Source organism: Larus michahellis, chromosome 4, assembly GCF_964199755.1.
Source record: "Larus michahellis chromosome 4, bLarMic1.1, whole genome shotgun sequence".
NCBI lineage: Eukaryota > Metazoa > Chordata > Aves > Charadriiformes > Laridae > Larus > Larus michahellis.
The window spans coordinates 28,475,385-28,495,738 of NC_133899.1; the positions used below are offsets into that span (position 1 = coordinate 28,475,385).

Below are 20,354 nucleotides of genomic sequence, written 5' to 3' on the forward strand. Positions count from 1 at the left end.
TGGAGGTTTTGCCCTCTCTGATTCTCTGTCCGTGGAGCTACTGGGTCTGATCCCAGACCTGATCCTCCTTGGAGCAAGGGGATGCACTAGATGAACTCCCCGGGGTTCCGTCCCACCTGCATCACCCTGTGATGCGGGGGTGCGGGAAAAGCAGAGACATAAAAAGCGTCTCGTGATGGGGGCTGGCGAGACTGTCAGCAGTGACCTGAATGGGAACTGAAGTCTGCAGTAAATCCAGCAGCTGTGCAGCGCTTGGGTCAGGAGGGAGATTTAAAGATTATTGGAGAGACCTTCTTTGAAGTCATCAGCCCTCTCTACGGCTGTAATAAAGCAGGGAAATGCGAATGTGGAGATGCATTAGCAGCAGGATGAAATCTGCTTTTAGAAGTGGTATTTTTGGATGATGACTCGTTTTATACCTCATCCCAAAATATTTCACTCCCTGCTGTCCCCGCTCTCCAGGAGAGGATATTGCTTGGAAGCACAGCGAGGAAGCAGGAGTGTTTCCAACTTTAACGTTTCTTTGGCTGTGGGTTTGCTTCAGTGGAAGAGAGGGACTCAGGATGGCCTTTCTCAGGAAGCTCCAAAAGTGTTATTAATTAAGACTTTGCACTTATTCTGCAGCACCTCTTAATTGCAAGAGGTTTGGTTCCTGCCAGCCTATGTACATAGTGTCCAGCTATTAAAGCAGCTCACCACGTCATTTTTATGAGCCTTAAAATATGGGTGGATAAAGGGTGTTCATGCAGAAGCTCAGCATGAATAACCAGGTGGAAGGTAACTAAACCAGCTCACGGGGATGCAGAGTCTGCCTCTGTCCCTCTCTTTCTATTCGGCTGAGCTCTCTGAGCATCCGTAAAGCTGGGGTAGGGGAAAAATGACCTGCAGGAATGCCAACTGATGCAGCAGTCTTTAAGCTTGTGTTGAAAACCCACTGGCATCGCTAACGCTGGCTGCGTAGTAGCACAGTGTTAAGCTGGTCCCTGCAAGCAAAACTTACATGTAAAATTCCCTTAGCCATCAGATATAAAACCAGGATCCCTTTGCATTAGGAGAAGGCAGTGGTGGTGCTTTTGCAAGAGAGAATGGGGAAAAAGGCGACAAATAGGAGAATGAGTGATGGCTCTCCAATAATAATGTATTTCACAGCCAGACAGCGTCTTTCCTCTCTGACTGTGCCTTCCACTCTCTCCCTCCAGAGAGTTTCGCTTTCCAGCTTGCTCTTCCACTTGTCCTGCTCAGTCCTGCAGCTCCTTCACAGGGCTTGTGTTGCTATTTCCTTCATTTAAAAAACATGTGGGTTTTTTTTTTGTTTTGTTTGTTTGTTTGCTTTGGGGTGGTTTTTTTGCTGCAGTAGCAGAACTAAGAGCAAAAGCTGACAAAAGCAAGGGGAGGAAGAAAAAATAGCTCAGTGTTTTGTTGTGCTCCTGGATCACCTGGGATGGACGAGAAGCGTTTCGTGGCCCCTAGGCATCCAGATATACCTGAGGTTATTGCAGCAGCATGTTAAAATATCATCTCAGATGTCATTTTCTTGGGCTGACGAAGAGAAAGGGGCTGTTTGCATGGCTGGAGGTATTTTTCAATAGGAAATGTTTATAGTTTTTATCTTAAAAGGTAATTCCCTTTTTAGTTCCAGTCACGACACACTTTTGTTTAAGCAAGGTTTTTCTCCCTCTCTGGACAAAAAATGTATCTGTTAGCGATCTTTTTGAATTTGAAAGCGAAGCTTTTCAAACAATGAACCAGCTGACTACGGAAGGCATCTGGTCATGCTATATTTGCTTATGGGGAGCATAATTTTTAAACCCTCAGAAAAGCATATGAGGACATGCATGTATTTGTTGAGGTGAGGGTATAGGAAGTATTACCGTACAGAAAACTGGAGTGTTCTGGGATGGGACCCCCAGATCCCAACTTGGGGAGAATCCCATAAAATTACATCCCTTGGCAGCATCACGCTGTGAGCCTTTGGCATGGTGTGGGGAAACAGCTTTAATTGCATCATTTAGTGTTTGTTGCAAGGATACCTGCAGGACCCGAGTGGCTGGAGGGACAAGGAAGACCGAGAGGGCCAAAACTCCGCCAGCACATGCCTGGCAAAGGCTTGGCTGTCAGTGGAGCTGGGCTGAGTTTAAACATCCCATGCAGGCTGCAGACCCATTGACTTTAAAACCCATCCATGCCACTGTCTGCTTCTTTTTTGACCTTGCAAACAGCATCCAGGTGGATCATCCGCAGCAGGCAGGGAGGTGAGGGTTGCCAAAATGCTGTGGGCTGCCAGCTGCCACCAGCTTTCCCTTGCTTTGTCATTACGGAGCAGCTAGGAGGGGTGGGGAACATGGTGCAAAATAAAAATGCAATCAGGAGGATGTGTGAAAACGAAGGGGGTTGCTTCTGTTTTTTGCAGCAGGTGCCAACTCAAGAGGGGGTTTTTTTGACCCCTTGCTGTGAGCTCCCTGGTGTGAATTTCTTCTGGGGTATGCCAGCCTTGCAGGTGGTGCCAAGAAGGGGGTGAACCATCAAAGTCACTAGTGTTGTCACTGACAGGCTCTCCGGGGTTTGCCTGGAGGTGGCTGCTGCAAACCAGCCCTTTCCTTCTGACTTAGTTTCACCTTGAAGGATCTAACCTGGCGTGTTGGACTTCAGGTGGGTGGGGAACCTAGCCAGCTGCCCTCCAGGGCTCAGTTATCCCAGAACAGCTCCAGATCCATCACCACCACCATGGGCTGCAAGTGTGGGAAGGAGGCTTCTGGATCAGATGAAGACAATTCCTGCAGGCTGGGCATCTAAAAAGTGCCTCCAGAAGGTTGATTTGGAAGAAAAGCAGCCATAACAAAGCACCGAGGAGCTTCACAGTTGTCTTTCTCCCCGCTGCCATGGGGACATGCTGTGAGGAGGAGGGTACATTGTTCCCGGCAGCTGTATTCCTGCAGGTCAGAGGGGCAGGAGCTCATGAAGATTCACTTTCCAGGAGTGGAAGTACCCAAATGGGGCCAAGACCAGCTTTCTAACACTAACCACTTTCATGCCACCTCTGGCTCAGCCACCACCTCCTCTGTGCTGCTGCCTGGTATCCCAAGGAGGGTCACTGGGAAGAGCAACAGCAGTCTGGCTGTGGGAGCTGCCGACACCCCAAGGGGGAGGCACGTGGGCCGTGGAAGCGTCAGGCTTGTCACCAAGACATGACAGGGCTAGGGAGCATGAAGTCTCCACAGGAAGAGCAAAGGGATGGCTGGAGCTGACAGATCAGTGACCTTCACTTGGAAAAGCTCCTACTAATGATGCATCTTGACTGGGCGCTGCTTTCCCTGCGGCACCCGGCACTGACGGGGAGAATGGAGCTTGTTCATCGGGCCCTCACTTCTGCTGCGCTTCTTGAGAAGAGAGCAAACGCAGCAAAGACCTAAACACATCCCAGAGAAGAAGAAACTGGGAGATGTTTGCGTCCCTGGTGCCAGCCAGGCAGGATGCGATGGAGCATCCCAGAGAGGTGATGTTGGCAGTACTCAGGTCTGCGTCTGGGCATCCCTCATCGAAGGCAGGCTGCAAAACTCATACCCCCAAAACCCACCCTGGGTGCTGGGAAACCGTCTACAAATTTCACCCTTTCAAACCATGATGCCCGGGGAGGTTCCTCCCTCTTCCTGGCTTGCCTTGTGAGCAAAGCCTTGTGAGTCACTTCCCTCCGGGCTCATTAATTTGTTGGGAGATTTCTTTACCGCCACCAAATGCACTAAAGGACGCTTATCAGTGTGCTATAGACCATTAGCCGCAGTTATTACCACTGAGCAATGTCCTGCAGCAAGCCGAGGGAAGCTTGTGCCCTGATCTTTGCCTGCTTTATTGTGCAGTTCCCCTTTGCCTGGGAAGTCGCTTTCCGATGAGCCTGGCCGGCTGCTCATGTGAATTAATGAGGTTCTGCTGCATTTAATTGAGAGCACTCTCTAAATTGGGGGTTTCAGGGAGGAAATGCAAGAGCCCGAGGGAGCCAAGCAAAGGGAAATATTTATAATGCAGCACGTTAATTATAAATGAGCAGTTTAGCCAATTTTGTTGTTCAGCCTCCCCTCCGCCCCCCAGAGAGCTTTATTTGTTTGCTCCACCGCCTCCTTTCAGCCTTAAATGAGCAGCAGGTCCTGATCCCTGCCTGCCTCACAGGTGTTTGCACCGTGCGGAAGGGCCCTGGGATATGGGATGAGCCAGCACTGCTGCCTTCCCACCCCGTTCCTCAGCACAGATCTTGCTCCCTGCCCAAATCTGTGGACTGGGTACAGCCCATCATCTCTTGGTGCTGAGCAGTGGTGGGGACCTCATGACCCTTGCCAGCTGGTGTTGCTGCTGGGAGCACTGGTGGGAGAGGGATGCTCCTTAAAAGAGATGCTGATTGTACCCTAGGGTGATGGGGAGGACCTCCAGTGACCTGTGCAGGTGGTAAGTGGCAGAAGCTGGTCTCTTTTTGGGCTATGTTCAAGGCACACTTGGGTGCCCCAGCTCTGCTGTCCCCTGCGGCACCATTTGCATGCCATCCTCTAAAGCGAAGCAGGAAAGCTGGGAAAATCAAAATCTTTTCCCCCAGGCTTTGCAGGGTTTGTGCTGAGCCTTCCTGTGGCAGAGCATAGGACAGCTGAGAGGGGTGAGCTGGCAGACATGCACGGGGCTCATGGCTCCCCAGCATCCCTCCCTGCTTCAGTGCCTTCACCACGTTTACATTCTCTCTTGTTTCTGGTGCATATGGACGGCGTGCTGTATGTGGCTGGGTGTACCAGGGAAGGGGGTGCTTTTGCACACAGGAGCAGATGGGAGGGTCCTTTAGGAAGGTGCACAACGTGAGCTGAGAAACCAGAAAGACCTGGCTGCCCGTGTCAGACGGGATCATCACTGAGCAGGAAAGTGGCCCAAGCCTCACCCCGGCTGCTTGTCATTGCTGAGGGACCATGGGGTTATCCAGCAAGACGGGTGGGTGGCACTGAATAGGACTAGCACCAAGAAACTGCCCTTTGGTTGCAGGAAAATAATGCAAGTGATACTCTCCAGATTGAACCTGCCATCGGGTGCAGCCTGACCTCACATCCCAATGCTGGTTGGCCGTGGGCAGTTCCCTTGTATTCCGCTCCCACCTCACACTGTTTGGACAGGATGGGGACGGTTTTATTTGTTGTTGGCAAAAACTAATTGTCAGAGCATGACTATGAACGGTCCTCCATCCATGCAGAGGCAGGCAGTAGGACGTCCTTCAGGATTTTTAGGTTTGGCACTAGCATGGGTAGGACAGATTTTTTTTTGTTGTTTTTCTAACATCTCAGAAAAATTCTTGCTCTTTGCTGAATCACACTTTGTTAAAAAAAAAAAGAAATGTGGAGGGCAGGTGAATCAAGTGTTTCATTCAAAACCTCAGTTCTTGGCAGGAGAATAAAGGGAGAACGACCCAAAGTATTCAAGCAGAGGGCAGGAGGGCTGAATGTAGTCTTCTTTCTCAGGAAAGTTATTTTAATTGCTTTAAACTTGACCAGATCTGTAGAAGATTAAAAAAAAGTGAGGCTTGTGGATGTGCACCTGTCAGCAGGCAGCCTGCCTGAGGGCATGGACAATTGGCATGGAGAGCTGCTTGGGGCAATCTGGTTACTGCCAGGCTGGATTACAGCAGCTTGGAGAGGGCTGGAGGTGACCGTGAGGGTGGGCACACAGCTTCTCTTGGTCCTCAGCATGTCACAGGAGATGCCCCAGGGTGTGCCAGGTCCCTTGTTGCTCCCAAACTTCTTTTGTCCCCATCCCAGAGTCAGGCACAGAGAAGGGTCAGGTCTGTGGGGATAGGCTGCACTGCCCGTGGGGGAACTGGGTTCCTGCCCGAATTACCTGTTGCTGACTCTGTGTATTCTCATCTTGGCAAGCTGCAGCTTGGAAAATTTGAATGCATGAACGTTTTCCACGTATGCCTCTTGAACCACAGTAAATATTTGGGACTCTGCTCCTTGGGCTTGCTGAAATCAGCTGGAGGATCAGTAGTTGTCTGCATGCACGGACGTGGGAGCAGAGGAGTAGGTCAGCCAGCTCCCACTGTCACAGACGATGGCAGCATAGGATGACCTTTGCAAACATCTCTTAAAGTTAGGGAGGGGGCAAAGCCATACAGCAAGTTGGGCTGTGAACTGAAGACAGTTATTGAGGGAAGGTGCCCTCAATGATTTGCATAGTATCGGTTGACTCCAGCCTAGAGCTGTGTGACATTTCTGCTGTGAATCCTTTTTCTTCTTTTGATGTAAGTTTTTAGGTCAATACAATGGGGAAAAGGGTTGATCTTGAAGTATTCCCTCAAAATCTGCCTACTTGCTCCAAGCAGTCCCTGGGGACTTGCAGCATAATTTATCTGAGCTGGACTCAGAGGTCCTTCAGTCATGTCATACACGAACATGGTAGAACCTGAAAATCCTTGTGAGTCCCACCACATGCAGGGCATTGTAGACCAGGATGACCAAATGAGGTTCTACATCACTCAGTGTCATAGATCATGGGCTCAGGGTGACATCCTTTAACAGGGGACATTGCCAGGTGCGTGTTCCCTCCTACCAGCTAATGAAGGTGCCAGAGGACTTGTCTGTTGTGCCTGGAGTCTCTCTTAGGATGTTGGTAAGTCATGATCCTGCTCCGGGAGTGGAGCCTAGTTTGTGTCACATTTATTCACTCTTCTTTACTTGTTAGAGACACTTTTTCTCCCTACAGAGCACATTCATCAAGGCTATACAGCCAAAATTTCAAGGGTAGTGTAGAGGAGGTACAAGAGAAATCTAGATGTAAAATTTCAGTGTGGTTTCTCCAAAGCTGATAACCACAAGACTGATGCAGTATCATTGGGCAGTTTGGTCACAGGCAGATGCTATATCGTAGATTGTATATAGTTCAATAAATCAGGTAATGTTCCCATAGCTGGAGCTGTTGGTGGTGAACTCAGAATATAGGAAGTTGCACTTATATTGATATAAAGTAATGCAAGAGCTCAAGGGCACTTCAGAGGTAATTGGTCATGAAGGGCAGGGGATGTTAATGCTATTTCTACTAATCTGCTGTCTTTGTTTCACATTTTTTCCCCCCTGCCAGGACCAGGAAGAAAATAAAGGAGCCACCAGCTGGCCGGAATTTTATATCGATCAGTTGAATTCAATGGCTGCTGTAAGTATTGCCCAACGTACGGAGGCGCAGCGCTGCAGTGACATTCTGTGGCACATCCAGCATTGTGCCCAAGGGGGTGGCAAGTGCTGTAGCCACAAAGGTGTGACCTGGCTATTTTCAGCCTTTTGAGTCTGTGGACCTCTCAACAATTTGCAGTTGGCAGTAGCTTGCAATTTGTCCCAGCAATTGAGAAACCCCCAATGTAAGGGTTTAAGGATATCATCCATTAGACCAAAAGATACAGCTGGAAAACAGAGGCGTTTTCTATGGCAGGAAGGGCATTTCATCTTACCCCAGGCTGGGAGGCTGTGAGACAGATAGCAAACAGCAGGTTTCAGTATAAAGCCACCAGGCTGGCTTTTAACAAGCCTGTTTGATTGTGCAATGCCAGTGGGGCACCAAGGTGCTGTGGTTGCTTTGAAGCGGATAGTTCTTGTGCATTTTCATGGATGCCTGCTACCGCCTTCCTCCTGAGACACCCTGCTGCGCCAGGCGGCCACGGCAAAACGCGGCACAGCGGGTTGTCTGTCCCATGAGGGACCTTCTTAGATGGAATTTCATTAAATACTTTCTTGTTGAGATCGTGACAGTTGAGACAGAAATAGCACTGTTTTCTGTAGGAAATGCAGTTTATTTCCTGCAAGGGTGCGCTGTTCAGACCCCCTCTATCCTCACTTCTGTTTTCGGGGGCTGAAGGTGGTGAGGTTCGTGGCCAGTGCACTAGGGATGGGAGCAGCATGGAAAATGAAAAAGAAAAGCATCATTTTTCTTTTTTCCCCCCTATGTTTGCCCTGCTGTCACGGGGCCATGGTGACAGGGAAGGTAGGGCTGGGTAGGGGACTGGGGATGGAGGCGAGTAGCAGGGGACTGCGAGCCAGGAAGAGAGTGTGCTGCTTCCCTTTGGGAAGGCAGGGATGCCCAGGGCTGGCTGTGGACTTAGGTGAAGCCCTGAGCCTGAGCAGAGCTTGTGATCAAAGCCTGCCAGATGCCTGGAGGGTGTCTCCCTGGCATGCTACTAAAGAGGAGCTGGGTTAAACGTGGGGCCAACGCATCTCTTCATATCTGCTGGGACTCTTTCCCCCTCCTTTGGCTTAGCCTTGGCTGGTACTGGCAGGGCTCACCTTGGCACCTCCAAGGGCCCAGTGCCGTCGGATGTTGCAGGAGGCACCTGGGGTGTTGCTTTAGCTGTGGCATTAGTTGCATGAGTTGGGGTGAGGAAGTTGTACCCCGTGCATGCCTGGGGCTGCAGGCAGCCATGCTACCCAGGTAAAGCTGCAGGAGCCAGGGTCCCGGCCCTCAGTGCCAGCCTGATAGCAAAATCCAGTGTGGGAGATGCCAAGGGCATCCCCTGCACTGTCCCCAGCCTGGATGCACATCAGTGGGTTGTGTTGGAAGACCTGGGGGCGACAGGGTTGGCAGGACCCACATGGCTGACCCCAAGCGCAGGTGCTGCATCCCATCCCCTCCGGGCTGCGGTGTGTCCCCTGAGCCCCTCAGCTCTCTGGGGACATATGGGTACCTGTTGGGATGCATCGGTACCAGGGGAGGCTAAAGGACTCCTCCTTCTCCCCTGCCCCCATTTGGCACCTTCCCTCTGTGGACCCCCAGTTCGCATTGGTTAGGCCCCTGCATCCTCACAGCCCTCTCCAGCCCTGGAAACACATCGAGATTTATGTCACCCAGATGTCACCTGCAGTGTCTCTGAGCAGGGTTCAGCCGGACGCTTTCTTATGGGGTACTGTGATGCATTTATTTACCTCTTCCTTTTACAAAGTGTATTTCCTGGCGGGTCATGGGCTGCAGGGGGCATGCCAGGGTTTACATCCAGAGCCCCTGAGCTGGGATGCTCCTTGCCTGAATTGCAGCCTTTCCCTCTTGCTGCTCTGAGTCTGAGAGTTGCAGGGGGACAGTTGCGAGCATCCTCCAACGTGGGCTTGTCTGGATGAGTTGCAGGTCAGCCATTTGGGGTGACACCACTCCTACCTGCAGGGTGTTTACTCTGGAACTTAATGATCACACAGGACAATGCTAAGCATGTCCTCTCAAGGTGTCCTGGTTGTCTCAGGGCAGTGAAGCCCAGCATCTACCAGGGCTTGCTGGGGGATGAGGACTGGTTTGGAGAAGAGCGCGCTGGGTTCCTGTGGCCTTGCTCAGCACTGTCCAATGTTTGTTTCCTGCTGCTTTGAAACAAAACCCAAGTGGCCGGGGAGACGCAAGGCCATCAGCGACACTGCTCCAGAGCCAATGTGGGTTGGTGTGTCGTTCATTTGTGATTTGCCAAACACTTGAAGCTTAATTGCCCATGTGCCAGTGAGTCGTCTGGATGCTTGCAGGCAGCATCTTCAACCTAAAGCAGCGCGTTCACACTGCTCTCCCCAGTCCAGGCCGTCTCCTTGCAGACCGCAGGGGTTTTTCGAAACTGCCCCTTTTCCCAAGTCCTATGATTGCCATAAGGATCTGGACTTTTAGACTTCCAGAGTCGGTTTAAGGTCCCAGCTCTGTCCCAAAAGCTTGGTGTGGCGGGTGACAGGTGCTCCTGTTCTTCTGCAAGCTTTGCAGGGAAAGCTCCCCTCTCACATCTGCCTGTCTCCTTGCAGAGAAAATCACTGATCGCCTTGGAAAAAGAAGATGAGGAGGAGAGAAATAAAACAATTGAAAGTTTGAAGACTGCACTGCGGACAAAACCAATGAGGTAATTCCTTTCTGTTTCCTGGCTTTATTGCTGAGGTCGTGGCTTTGGATTTGAGAGAACTCAAATCCAAAAAAGCTGGGGGTTAAATAGAAATATAAATGGTGCTGCACAGGACGAGGGAGGCAAGGACCCTAAACCAGCACTTGCTTTTTTCAGTTCACCTCTTGTCATTTTGTTCCTTTAAGTTGGTCCTTTTAGTGGCCAAGAGCCACCAGGAGCCACATCTGTTCAGGCAAATCGGGCAACTTTTTTTTTTTCAAATTTGCTTTTGTTCTCATTGGAACAGAATGTAAAAATTCCTTCTAGATTGAATTTTAAAAAAAATATCTAATTTTTGTTGGTCAACCAGGCCCTTTGTTACAACTTCATCTTCTCTTGCACTTTTTAAAGGAATAAAATCACATGAATCTTCAGGCTTCTATGAAAAGCACAAAAAAAAGTATTGCTAGGAGGTTTTGATGGGGAGGATAAAAAAAGGACGGGACTCTTTCTGAATGTCTGTAGTTTTTCCTAAATTTGGTTTCTCTGGAGTCTGCATGCACACATCTGCAAAACCTTTAAGATGCCTTGGGTCAACATTATCTGATGGGAAAATGTTACATTAAGAAATGCATGACCTGGTCTGGTTATGGAAGAAATGAATTTGCTATTGCTTGCAAATACATTCCCCTCTTCCATTTCTCTTTTGCAATGGTTCTGGTGATGGCACTTGGTAAGAAATTTCCAGAGTCAAGGGTGAGCACCCGATCTCTGTGAAACCCAGACCTCTTGGGTGCTGGCTCCCCGCAGTTCCCCTGGGAGCAGGACTGGTACCCAGCCATGAAACTTCGCAAAGTCTTTCAAAGTGGTTTGCAAGTCTGTCTCACTGGAAGTCAGAAGGATCCAGCAGACTCTATAGAAAATTTTACCTGTTGGACCTGCTTTTGCTCCCAGGGAAGTAAATGTCAAATTTCCTATTGACTTTGGCTGGAAGAAGAGCAGGCTTTGAAGCAGAGAAATCAGTTTTCCCCAAGCCTGCAATTACCCGTTTTGTTGCTGCACATCAGCATGGCTTGTTTCAAATTAAAATCATCCCAGTGCTGGGATGTTCTTGACTCTTCTGCTTTCCAAGCCTGTGCCTTTTGCCAAACCAGAATACACCCAGCCTGGATGGCACTGGGCAGGGAGGTTCTAAAATGCCTGAGCAGCATGCAGTGTTATGTCTGCCTGCTCTACTGAATCTGCCTGGGGCACTGCCGTGCATTTGCTGTCTGCTTTCTATTTAGCAGCATTATAAGTCATCATAAAAATCATAAATCCCTTAGAATTGATGAGATATGCCTAAGGGAGGAGAAGGATGTGGATGGTGAGGCGGGAGAGGTGGCAGGAGGCAGAAGGGCTGATAGGCATCATGGACATGGTCTTGGCTGACCTTGGGGTGTCTGCAGCTGATGAGGAGGTGACTCCAGGGCTTGGGAGCTTCTTCCAGTCCTACGCAAAACTGGTCCCAAGTGAGTGAGATTTAAGACTCAGCTTGGGGACTGGCAAGGTTTTGCATCAGCGTGGCTGCAAACTCTAACCTCCACTGTGGGGCTTGCGCCCCAGGCTTAGCTGGTCCTCTTCCACGTATCCTGGCTCTGGACAACCTTGTGCAGAAGATGCCTGGTTGCCTATGCTATGGGGCATCAATTAAATTGTTAAAGATTTTCACAACCTCGTCCCTGTGCTCTAAACTCGCAGGCTTTCTGTTATCCAAAGTCCAGGAAAAAATAGATAAGAAGGTTCTGGGTTTACAACAACAGACAAGTCAGCCCTGTTTGAGAGTAAAAGGGTCTGTAGCATGTGGTTTTAACCTCTTTCTGACAGGTTTGTAACCCGGTTCATCGACCTGGATGGCTTGTCGTGTATTCTGAACTTTCTCAAAAGCATGGACTATGAGACGGCAGAGTCTCGAATACATACCTCGCTCATTGGATGTATAAAAGCACTAATGAACAACTCCCTGGGCCGGGCTCACGTCCTGGCCCATTCGGAGAGTATTAACGTAATTGCTCAGAGTCTGAGCACAGAGAATGTTAAGACGAAGGTGGCAGTGCTGGAAATCATGGGCGCTGTGTGCCTGGTTCCTGGGGGCCACAAAAAGGTACTGGAGGCGATGCTGCACTACCAGAAATACGCCAGCGAACGGACTCGTTTTCAGGTAGGTGGATCTCAACTTGCCCATCGGCTCCTGAAATTTGGCATTCTTGTCCCTTCCTCCTCCTGGATATCTGAATGCTGCTTGCAAATGATTTATTATGGCCATTTGCAACTTAGATACTCTGGGAATTACTCCAGAACTGTGTCTGATGAGATCTGCATCTGAGCAAAGAGTAAGGAACCAGTTATTTAGGGCAGAACTGCCCCCACAAAAAAATGCTTGCTTGTGCAGGGTCACTGGGATTTCAGCTCTGCAAGGCTGTAGCACATCTGGATGGGCTGATGTTAGCCTAAACGGGTGCTGGGATAGGCTGCGTTACAGCAGGCAGCATCTGAAGATCCATCACCAGCAGGTTGCTACAGGGGCTGCGGGAGCATCACAAGTTGTTGTTCCTGCCTGTGTCCCCTGGCCATTTGTGCAGTATTTGGGCTGTCACTGGGCGTTTAATTGACATTACATGTTTGGCAGACGCTGATCAATGACTTGGACAAGAGCACAGGACGGTATCGGGATGAAGTGAGCCTCAAGACAGCCATCATGTCCTTCATCAACGCAGTCCTGAGCCAGGGGGCAGGCGTGGTGAGCGCCAGGGCTCTTGGAGAGGGAGGTGTTTTGGTGGGTTTGGGGTATGTTTTTATTTCTGAAGACATGCACCTTGCTGTGTTGACCCCAAACTTTCCTTGCAGGAAAGCTTGGATTTTAGACTCCATCTGAGATATGAATTTCTCATGCTCGGGATCCAGCCAGTCATTGATAAACTAAGAGAGCATGAAAATTCAACCCTCGACCGGTGAGTAGTGACCCCAGACCGCTGGTTGTTTTTGTCCTTGCCTTGCCCCCTTGCGTTCTGGTTTCTGGACTTGGCCTTTGGGGAAAGCACGTGGGTCTACTCACCCCTTTTGAGGAAATTCTTTGCTGTCACCAGAGAGGGAGGGAAAACTCCCACGTGGTTTTACTGCGCTCTGACGTAGGGTTGAACTGGGAAGGATGTGCTCTCTGGGGTCTAGTAGATGCTGCCAGCCCTCCTCCTCCTCTTCTCGTCCCAAAAGACTTCTTAGGCTGTAATGACTGGGAGCTCGAGACTGAAGATCCAGTTGATGTTTCAAGTCCTGCTTGTCTCTGAGCTGCTGCCAGACTGGCTGCCTGCAATTTGTTAGTCACATTTGTATCTGCTTTTAACAGGCTTTTTCCCCCCCTTTCTTTCCTCAGGCACTTAGATTTTTTTGAAATGCTTAGAAATGAAGATGAACTGGAATTTGCCAAAAGATTTGAGCTGGTGAGTATGAACATTGCTGATGCAGATGCTGGCACTTGATGTTATGGTTCCTTTTAAAAGCCCCTATGTGGCCTGGGACGAAGTGCAGTCTTGTGGATAAAATTGGAGTTTGGAAATCTGTCTCCTGTTGCCTTGTTTTGTTGCAACCTTCATCCTACAGACTGCTTCATCCCTCTTCTCCCCTGGCTGCCAGTCAGAGCTCTTTGCCCCTTGCAGGCCAGTAGGGCTTGTCCGTTCATCAGGTATGGGGTGGGAGTGGCTCGTGGGGTTTGGAGCTGAGACTTGGGAAACAGGTGGTGCCATCACCGGTCTGATGGCCTGACCTTGCTTCGCTCCTGCCTACAGGTCCACATCGACACCAAAAGTGCGACTCAGATGTTTGAGCTGACGAGGAAGAGGCTGACACACACCGAGGCATACCCGCACTTTATGTCTATCCTGCACCACTGTCTCCAAATGCCTTGTAAGTCCCAGGGGAGGCAAGGAAACCCGGGGCTGCCAGGGTCTTAGCAGCCCAGATCTCCTCCCCAGCGGCAGCAGTGACCTCCCTGCTGCTCCCCTCAATCTCTCCCTCCCTCCTCTCCAGATAAAAGAAGCGGCAACACTGTCCAGTACTGGCTACTGCTCGACAGGATCGTGCAGCAGATCGTCATCCAGAGTGACAAAGGGCAGGACCCTGACGCCACTCCCCTGGAAAACTTCAATATTAAAAATGTTGTACGAATGTAAGTGCTCGCCTGCCTTTCCCAGGGCTGGCTGCTGAGCAGCACCAACATGGGCCACTGTGGCTTTGCTGCCTCCTGCTCTGGCAGGCAAGAAGGACAGGGCTGGGGGTTACCCCTGCCAGTTTGGCATCATTTTGACCTCTTCAGCACAATATGCAGGTGAATTAAGCTCAGCCTCTGTGTCCTCAGTGAGTGATTTCCCCTGACTGCTGCTGCCACTGTGCCTTATTCATCACTTACTGTCACCCAGTGGTGTTTCTGCTCCTCGGTTGGACATGTCAGCATCCCTGGAGCTGCTGAGACAGCCCTGCATCCCAGCCTGCAAAACCCTGCCGGGAGGAGGCAGAGACAGAGGTTTTGGAAATACCACTTTGGGAGCCCTAAATCCCACAGCCCAGGCTTGTTCAGTTGTGTTTCTTGCTGGTGATGGCCGGTTGTTTACTGTGGTAGATTGTCTCATTGTACTACTTGTCTTTTCTTTTTAGGTTAGTCAATGAAAATGAAGTGAAACAGTGGAAAGAGCAAGCAGAAAAAATGCGTAAAGGTGAGTGATGAACAGATGTGTGGTGTTAATTTGAACATTAGTGTGCACAGTAGCCTGAACAGGCAACACATACATGTATTTAGCTGGATGGACTCTGCAGGCCTTATTGAGTGGCTGAGGTAATATCATGCTGTGGGGCTTACAAGGGAAACAGGCAAAGTAGATATTCATGGGGAAGCCCTGGATGGGGTATTAAGGCATAGCACATGCTCCCTTTTCTTAACTGTGCAGCTTCTCTGCAGGGCAGTGTGGGGTTTAGTCCCCCGCCTGCTGCCATTTACCAAAAGGGGCGTGTTTGTCACCCAAAAGTGGTCTCATGGGGCTGTTTCAGAGCACACCGAACTTCAGCAGAAGCTGGAGAAGAAGGAGCGTGAGTGTGATGCCAAGGCCCAGGAGAAGGAAGAAATGATGCAGACGCTGAACAAGATGAAGGAGAAGCTGGAGAAGGAGTCTAGCGAGCACAAGCAGGTCAAGCAGCAGGTGGCAGATCTCACGGCGCAGCTCCATGAGATGAGCAGGGTGAGGCCCTGATCCTTGTCACTGTTGTGTCCCAGGCCCAACCCTCTTGCAAACACCATGGGGTGATTTCTGGAGGTTGAGCTGCATAGGGGGCTGAAAAAGGTGCTTGGTGGGAGGGCCACCACCATGTCCATCCCAGGTGACAGGCTGATTTTGCCTCTCCAGCTGCATGGGACCTCCGTCAGGAGTGCTGGAGCCTTTGAGTGCTTCCTATGCTAGTTAAGTTTTGGCAAAAAAAAAAAAAATTGGCATGGGGGCATGTTTTAGGTGGTGTCCCCTCGCTCTGTATGACCTGTCTCCCCTCCTTTTTTCCTCCCAGAGAGCGATTTGTGCTGCCAGTCCTGGAGGACCTCCCTTGCCACCAGGAGCTCCTGGTGGCCCTTTACCTGCTCCAGCTCCAGGATCCCTCCTTCCTCCTCCACCACCACCACCACCACCACCAGGGGGATGTCCCCCACCACCTCCCCCACCACCCCCTCCTCCAGGCGGCCCACCCCCCCCCCCCGGCCCCCCACCCCTGGATGGGGTGATGCCTCCCCCCGGAGCACCTCTGGGCTTGGCCCTCAAGAAGAAGAGCATCCCACAGCCGACGAATGCCCTCAAGTCCTTCAACTGGTCCAAACTGCCAGAGGTAAACTGGACAATAATTCGAGCAGTGAAACCAGAGGTGCCGGATGGCCAACCCGGTGCCACGTGGGCAGGTGGGCAGGGGACCCCCAACCTGCAATCCTCCCGCTGTCTTGCAGAACAAGCTGGCAGGCACCGTGTGGACCGACATAGATGACACAAAAGTGTACAAAATCCTGGACCTCGAAGACCTGGAAAGGACGTTCTCTGCCTACCAAAGACAGCAGGTAATGGCTGGCCCAGGGCGCGCATAAGGATCTGGGCAAGGCACCACCGATACGAGATCGTGCGGTTTCTCTTGTGGTCTCAAAACATGTCTCCCGTCATTATTTCATACCAACGCCATATTTGCCAGATTGACTTGATCTGCTTTATCCTCTTATCCACATGCCAGTGCCTTTGCGTTGAAGTGGCCGTTCACAGCTTGGTGTGCCCCAATGCCCACGCACCTGACCATGTGTGTCATGAAGATGGATCACCAAAAAAACCCCACCCCTTAAAAAGACAGGGAATGTATGAAAATAGCCCCTAGGTGTGGCTATGGTTGGGTAATATTTTTGGATTGCTCTTAACAGCAACTGCTTCGTGTCTCCGTATTGGGTGGAAAATTTCTATCCCTCTCTGGTCAAGAAGGACCGTTTTGCCCACATCTACCATGGGTGGATCTCTTCTTTTATTTTTGTAGTGAGCCCAAAACAAAATGTGAGCTTTGAACAAAAAAGCAAATACCAAACCAAAATAATGACACTGCAGGCAAAAGTCTCTGCTTTTTAATCTCCTGCTCAAGCAGTATGGCCCCAGTTTGGAAGGCATCAAAGCACACAAAGACAATTAGACATTTATTTTACCCTGGGCAGGACCATGATGGGCAAAAGCAATGAATTTTTCAAGAAGGCAGGAGAAAAAGCAAGGATAGAGGCTGAAAAAGTTGTGTTCACCTGCTTAATGTCTGGCTGCATTGCTGGGAGGAGAGAACAGCTTGTCTTGGTCTTGCCAGGCTCAGGCAGAGGGATGGTGCTGGAAAGGGGTGGACTTGACACGTAAGCTCCTTAGGCAACGTAAGAGTTTAATCTTTTCCAGAGGCTAATTGAGGGAAAAATCGGGGCAGATTAGAGCAGGGCAAATATTAAGAGTAGCCCACCAGAGGTGCATGCTGCCCCAGTGTGTTTCAGGAATAGGTGACCATAGTGCTGGCTCTTTTCCCCAGAATTTTTGGAGTTTAACTCATGCCTACTGAAGGGCATGATGAGATGGAAATGGAAGGGAAGCAAGAATAGAAACCTGGTGTGTCAGCGGAATGGTTTGCCCTCTGGCTTGCCTGCCCGAGTCCATGAATCACCTGGTGTGCCACGCATTATTGCCAGGCAGTAATTTAAAAATAATTTGGCTTGGCTGAGGTCTTGCAGGGTAAAGTGGCTCATTAGGTTTAGAACCAGCAAGAAGGGAGAGATGCTGCAAGGAGATCTGTGACATGGGCTTTCACCCTAGATGGGATGAGAACCAAAAGGGAGCTAAAAATGGGAGCCAGGGACTGGAGCGGGATTGGCAGAAGATGCTGTGAGAGTGTCTGGAAGGGGAATAGGGAAAGAGGAGGTGAAATCCCCCCTGTGAGATGCTGCTGGGGCTGGAGCCACCCTTGGGAGCATGATGCACAAGTTCCTTGTGGCTCACCCAGGCTTTGTGGTCGCACCATTTTGTGTGAGTCGAGTGATGGGACAGATCTCCCTGGGCATGTGATTGCTCATCTGCAAGTTCCGAGGATACCCCCCACTTGCAGTCCCAGTGTGGGGAGAGGGTGCCTGGCTGTGTGCTCCAGCGTCACTGGCAGCACGACCCTGCAGACAGCTGCCGTGCACACCCCAGCACGTGGGGTTAGATGCGGTCCTTGAGATCACACCTGTACAGCACGGGGCACTTTGCACATGGTGGGAGGCTGGGGAAGCTCCATGCAAATAGCCTGTCCCTTTGAGGAAGGACAATGAACTAGCGCCTTGATAACTCACAGCGTTTTCGAGCTCTAGCAAAAGTTGGTTTCGGTCCTGAGCAAGCAAGGGAGGAGCAGGGATTTCTCCTCCCTGCTCCCTGTCTTGAGCTCTTGGCCAAAAATCACTTGCTCGCTGATCGCACCTCTCTCCTTGTCCTGAGACAAAACATTCGCAGGACCTGGGGCATCAGGGGCTGCCTGTCTGCCCACACCCCCAGCAAACCGGGGCTCTGAAACCGCATGGCTGGGTGGTGCATCACTGCGGCAGGTGCTCCCACAGGGTTTGGAGACAGCGCGCAGACATGTGTGTGGTGCAGAGAGCTCTCTGAGCCCCCTCCAAGTGGCCATTGGGGGGCTGTTGGTGAGATTTGGCTGGTTTTATTGCCCTAGTGCCTGGGAATCTCTAAGTAGCGCACGAACCCGAGACTTAACGATGTACTTAATTTTAAAGCTTCTCTTTAAATGCTTTTCCCACATCACAGGCTGGGATGTAAATGCAGGCTATAAAGTGAGCTCTGTAGCTCTCAAGAAAGGCTCTTTCCATGTGGGGAAGACAGGAGCCCTCTGGGCTTCCTGAGGCTCAGCCTGGGAGCATCCCTGCACTGTGCTGTCAGGAGAGCCCATGTCCTCCCCAGGTCCTTCCTGCCAAAGCTCTGCAGATGTCCCCATCCCTGCAGCTGTGTGTGATACCAGCGTTTACCAGTCCTGCTAGATATAACAGCAAAAGCTGCAGGAGCTTTGCATTTCAGGCTGTGGCATGAAGACCCGGCAGGACCGGGGGCAGCAGCTTAAGGACGTGCATGTGGTGATGGAGGAAAGGAAGTCTAGGGCCATCAGGGCTTATATGTGCTCCACAAGGGTCTGCGCCTCCATTGGAGATGTTTCGAGAGCCTGCAAGGGGAAGAGGCTGGGAGTTATGCTGATAAGTGGCAGAGCCACAGCCAGGGCAATCCTGGCAGGTCCCTCAGTGGTGAGTGATGTAAAAGAGCCAGGGCGAAGTGGAAAAAATACGTGTTGTGGAACCAGGGGCTTAGTAGTGAGCTGGGAAAGAATTCCTCTCCCAAAAAAGGATGAAAGAAGAAAAGCCTCCGGCTCCTCCGTGCAAGCAAGAGTGACCTGCGCAGGGGCCAGTGGCAACAAGGGTGGGGAATGTTTGTGGGGACAGTGACAGCAGATTTAAAGCTACTCCTTCTTACAAGCACCATCCTGCAGCAGAGGCTGGATCACAGTTTGTGCAAGGGAAAGGGGCAGGAATGAGGCTGTTTTGAGGCAGAGAGGGAGGTTTTTTGTAATGAGCCTTTTCTCTACCTTAATGCCTGAGGAGCCTTCCCTCTCCTGGAGCAGGAGACTGCAGGAGGACCACCATGTCCTTCTCCTCTCCAACAGTGTGGAGCAAGTCTGAGCATTGTGGGGCAGGTCTGAGCATCAGGATGGAAGGAGGGCTTCCTAATAAGAACCAGTTAAATGAACAAGATAACCATTGTAGCTTGTGGGTATGCTTTGTGCCTGTCCCATGAAGGTGCCTGCTGGGAAGAGGTTGCTTTATGAAACACTGATCCTCAACCTTAACTGATTCACAGAGTTAAATTCCATCTTTGCAACAGCCTCACACCCAGCTAAATCATGCAATTTTTCATCTAACCTCCCTGAAGTACAGCAGTGGCAGCTTGGGTGTCCTTATTCAGGGTCTGCAGGTCCCCCTTGCTTTGCAAAGTCCCTAGTACGGTTGCATTGCTGGAGCTCTGCTCTTGGGCATGGTCGTGGCAGCTCTTCAACACGTGTTTCTGTGCAGGTGGGTGCAGCACTGCCTCAGGGAACCATTCGGTGCGGCACCATGCCGGGGTGCCTGTACCACACCCCATGGGCACCCATCCCTCAGCCTTTTCTTGGCTGTTTCTTTGCCTCCTGGCACGTCTTGTTCCACATCTTACCCGCAGCATTTCTGTGGGCTCAAAGAAAGCCTGACACATTGGTTTTTAGCCATGGGGCTTGCAATTGGCACAGCTCAGCCCCTGTGTTCACTGGCATCTAAGGGAGCCTTTTCCCATCCTCCTGCCCAGAGCCACGTGTAGGTTCTGGGCAGATCCAGCCTCGGCAACTGGTCAGGGGAAAACCTGCGTAAACAAGGTTTCCTTTAAGAAGGCAGCAGTGATGGAGCTGTGTTTGGGGATGACTGACTCCAACCAGGCATGTGGGCCATCAGCCACCCCAGCACACCCCACCCTTGTAAACCAGCTACATTTAGACCCACCTGCCTCCTCTGCTCATTGCCTGCCTTCTATTTTCAAAAAAAAAAAAAGAATAAAATGAACCATTTTTGCATCTTTGAAACCTCCCTCCGTATCACAGAGGTGCTTCATGGTCTCTTGAGCCAAGCACACAAAAAAAATAAGATGCAGTCCAGGGAACAAGGAGGGAAACCCCCCCTGTGTCTGTGCACGTGTGTTGTGCCGACTTTGCGGCACACGTTTCCAGGCTGGTGGGGGAAACGTGACAGGACAACCAGGTCTTTGAAGGAGCGTGTCACCGTCGGGGAGTTGGGGTAGCATTTGGCCAGGCTGCCAAGCCCTGGAGAAGTGGCGTTGTCCCTGTTGGAGTAGAATTCAAGGGGAAACATGTTGCCATGGCAAATGGTAAAGTT

The 20,354-nt window shown here is 50.8% G+C and overlaps 1 protein-coding gene across 4 annotated transcripts in view; it reads left to right on the forward strand.

Moving 5' to 3' along the window:
* The window catches only part of DAAM1 (dishevelled associated activator of morphogenesis 1), a 95,360-nt gene that overhangs the window by 55,830 nt on the left and 19,176 nt on the right, over positions 1-20,354 (forward strand). For all 4 annotated transcript variants that reach the window (XM_074583681.1, XM_074583684.1, XM_074583682.1 and 1 more), the window contains 12 exons: positions 7,096-7,167; positions 9,765-9,859; positions 11,705-12,038; positions 12,507-12,617; positions 12,725-12,828; positions 13,248-13,314; positions 13,660-13,777; positions 13,901-14,039; positions 14,525-14,583; positions 14,915-15,102; positions 15,422-15,733; positions 15,849-15,956. In XM_074583681.1, the coding sequence (XP_074439782.1) occupies positions 7,096-7,167; positions 9,765-9,859; positions 11,705-12,038; positions 12,507-12,617; positions 12,725-12,828; positions 13,248-13,314; positions 13,660-13,777; positions 13,901-14,039; positions 14,525-14,583; positions 14,915-15,102; positions 15,422-15,733; positions 15,849-15,956 (1,707 nt within the window). The remainder of the gene's footprint in view (positions 1-7,095; positions 7,168-9,764; positions 9,860-11,704; positions 12,039-12,506; positions 12,618-12,724; positions 12,829-13,247; positions 13,315-13,659; positions 13,778-13,900; positions 14,040-14,524; positions 14,584-14,914; positions 15,103-15,421; positions 15,734-15,848; positions 15,957-20,354) is intronic.